General features: G+C 51.6%; 1 protein-coding gene across 1 annotated transcript in view; it reads right to left on the bottom strand.

The window, feature by feature from the left end:
* Positions 1-539: 539 nt before the first annotated feature.
* The window catches only part of LOC139369535 (3',5'-cyclic-AMP phosphodiesterase 4B-like), a 35536-nt gene continuing 34967 nt past the window's right edge, over positions 540-1108 (bottom strand). The window contains exon 16 of the mRNA XM_071108780.1: positions 540-1108. This exon is cut by the window's right edge and continues 742 nt beyond it. Within this exon, the coding sequence (XP_070964881.1) occupies positions 540-1108 (569 nt within the window).

The following is a 1108-nucleotide window of genomic DNA, read 5'->3' as shown; positions in this document are numbered from 1 at the left end:
GTCTCGGGTGTCAGGGCCTTGGTTGGGGCGAGGCAGACACTGCCTCGGGTGTCAGGGCCTTGGTTGGGGCGAGGTAGACACTGCCTCGGGTGTCAGGGCCTTGGTTGGGGCGAGGCAGACACTGCCTCGGGTGTCAGGGCAGGTGACATCACTTTGTTCCACGGTGGGAAAATGTTTACTAGCTAGCTACCTCACACCTGCAACACTTCCTCCATCGCTCTTCCTCCATCTCTCCTCCTCTTCCTCCACCTCTTCTCCTCATCCACCATCTCTCCTCCTCTTCCTCCATCTCTCTTCCTCCACCTCTCTTCTTCCATCTCTCTTCCTCTTCCTCCATCTCTCCTCCTCTTCCTCCATCTCTCCTCCTCTTCCTCCATCTCTCCTCCTCTTCCTCCATCTCTCATTCACTGGGTCTGATTTAGCTTCTCTTCTCTCTTTTATCTATTCTTCTTTCTTTGATCTCCTCATTTCCAACTAACTTTTCCTACTTCTCATCTCCTTCCTCCTTTTCCTCTCTTTCATTCTACTCCTTCTTTCTTCTACTCCTCCTCCTCCTCCTCCTCCTCCTCATCCTCCTCTTCTTTCTCATCCTCCTCCTCTTCTTTCTCCCCCTCCTCTCCTTCTTTCTCCTCCTCATCCTCCTCTTCTTTCTCATCCTCCTCCTCTTCTTTCTCCCCCTCCTCTCCTTCTTTCTCCCCCTCCTCTCCTTCTTTCTCCTCCTCCTCCTCCTCTTCTTTCTCCCCCTCCTCTCCTTCTTTCTCCTCATCCTCCTCCTCTTCTTTTTCCCCCTCCTCTCCTTCTTTCTCCTCCTCCTCCTCTTCTTTCTCCTTCTTTTCCTCTCCTTCTTCCTCCTGTTCCTCTCTTTCTTCCTCCTCCTGTTCCCCTCCTTCTTCCTCCTCCTCCTCTTCTTCTCCTTCCTTCTGCTCTTCCCCAACACAGTCTTGTTCTCCATTTTGGTTCTCCACCTCCCCATTATCTTTGACATCCTCCTCTCCTCTATCTTCTTCTGCTTCCTCTTCAACATGGTTCTCCTCCACCTCTTCAACATGGTTCTCCTCCACCTCTTCAACATGGTTCTCCTCCTCAACTTCTTCAACATGGTCCTCCT

Source organism: Oncorhynchus clarkii, chromosome 17, assembly GCF_045791955.1.
Source record: "Oncorhynchus clarkii lewisi isolate Uvic-CL-2024 chromosome 17, UVic_Ocla_1.0, whole genome shotgun sequence".
In the NCBI taxonomy this organism is placed as follows: domain Eukaryota; kingdom Metazoa; phylum Chordata; class Actinopteri; order Salmoniformes; family Salmonidae; genus Oncorhynchus; species Oncorhynchus clarkii.
Note: the sequence above shows the minus strand (reverse complement) of the source record. Positions and strands in the feature narration are given on the sequence as shown.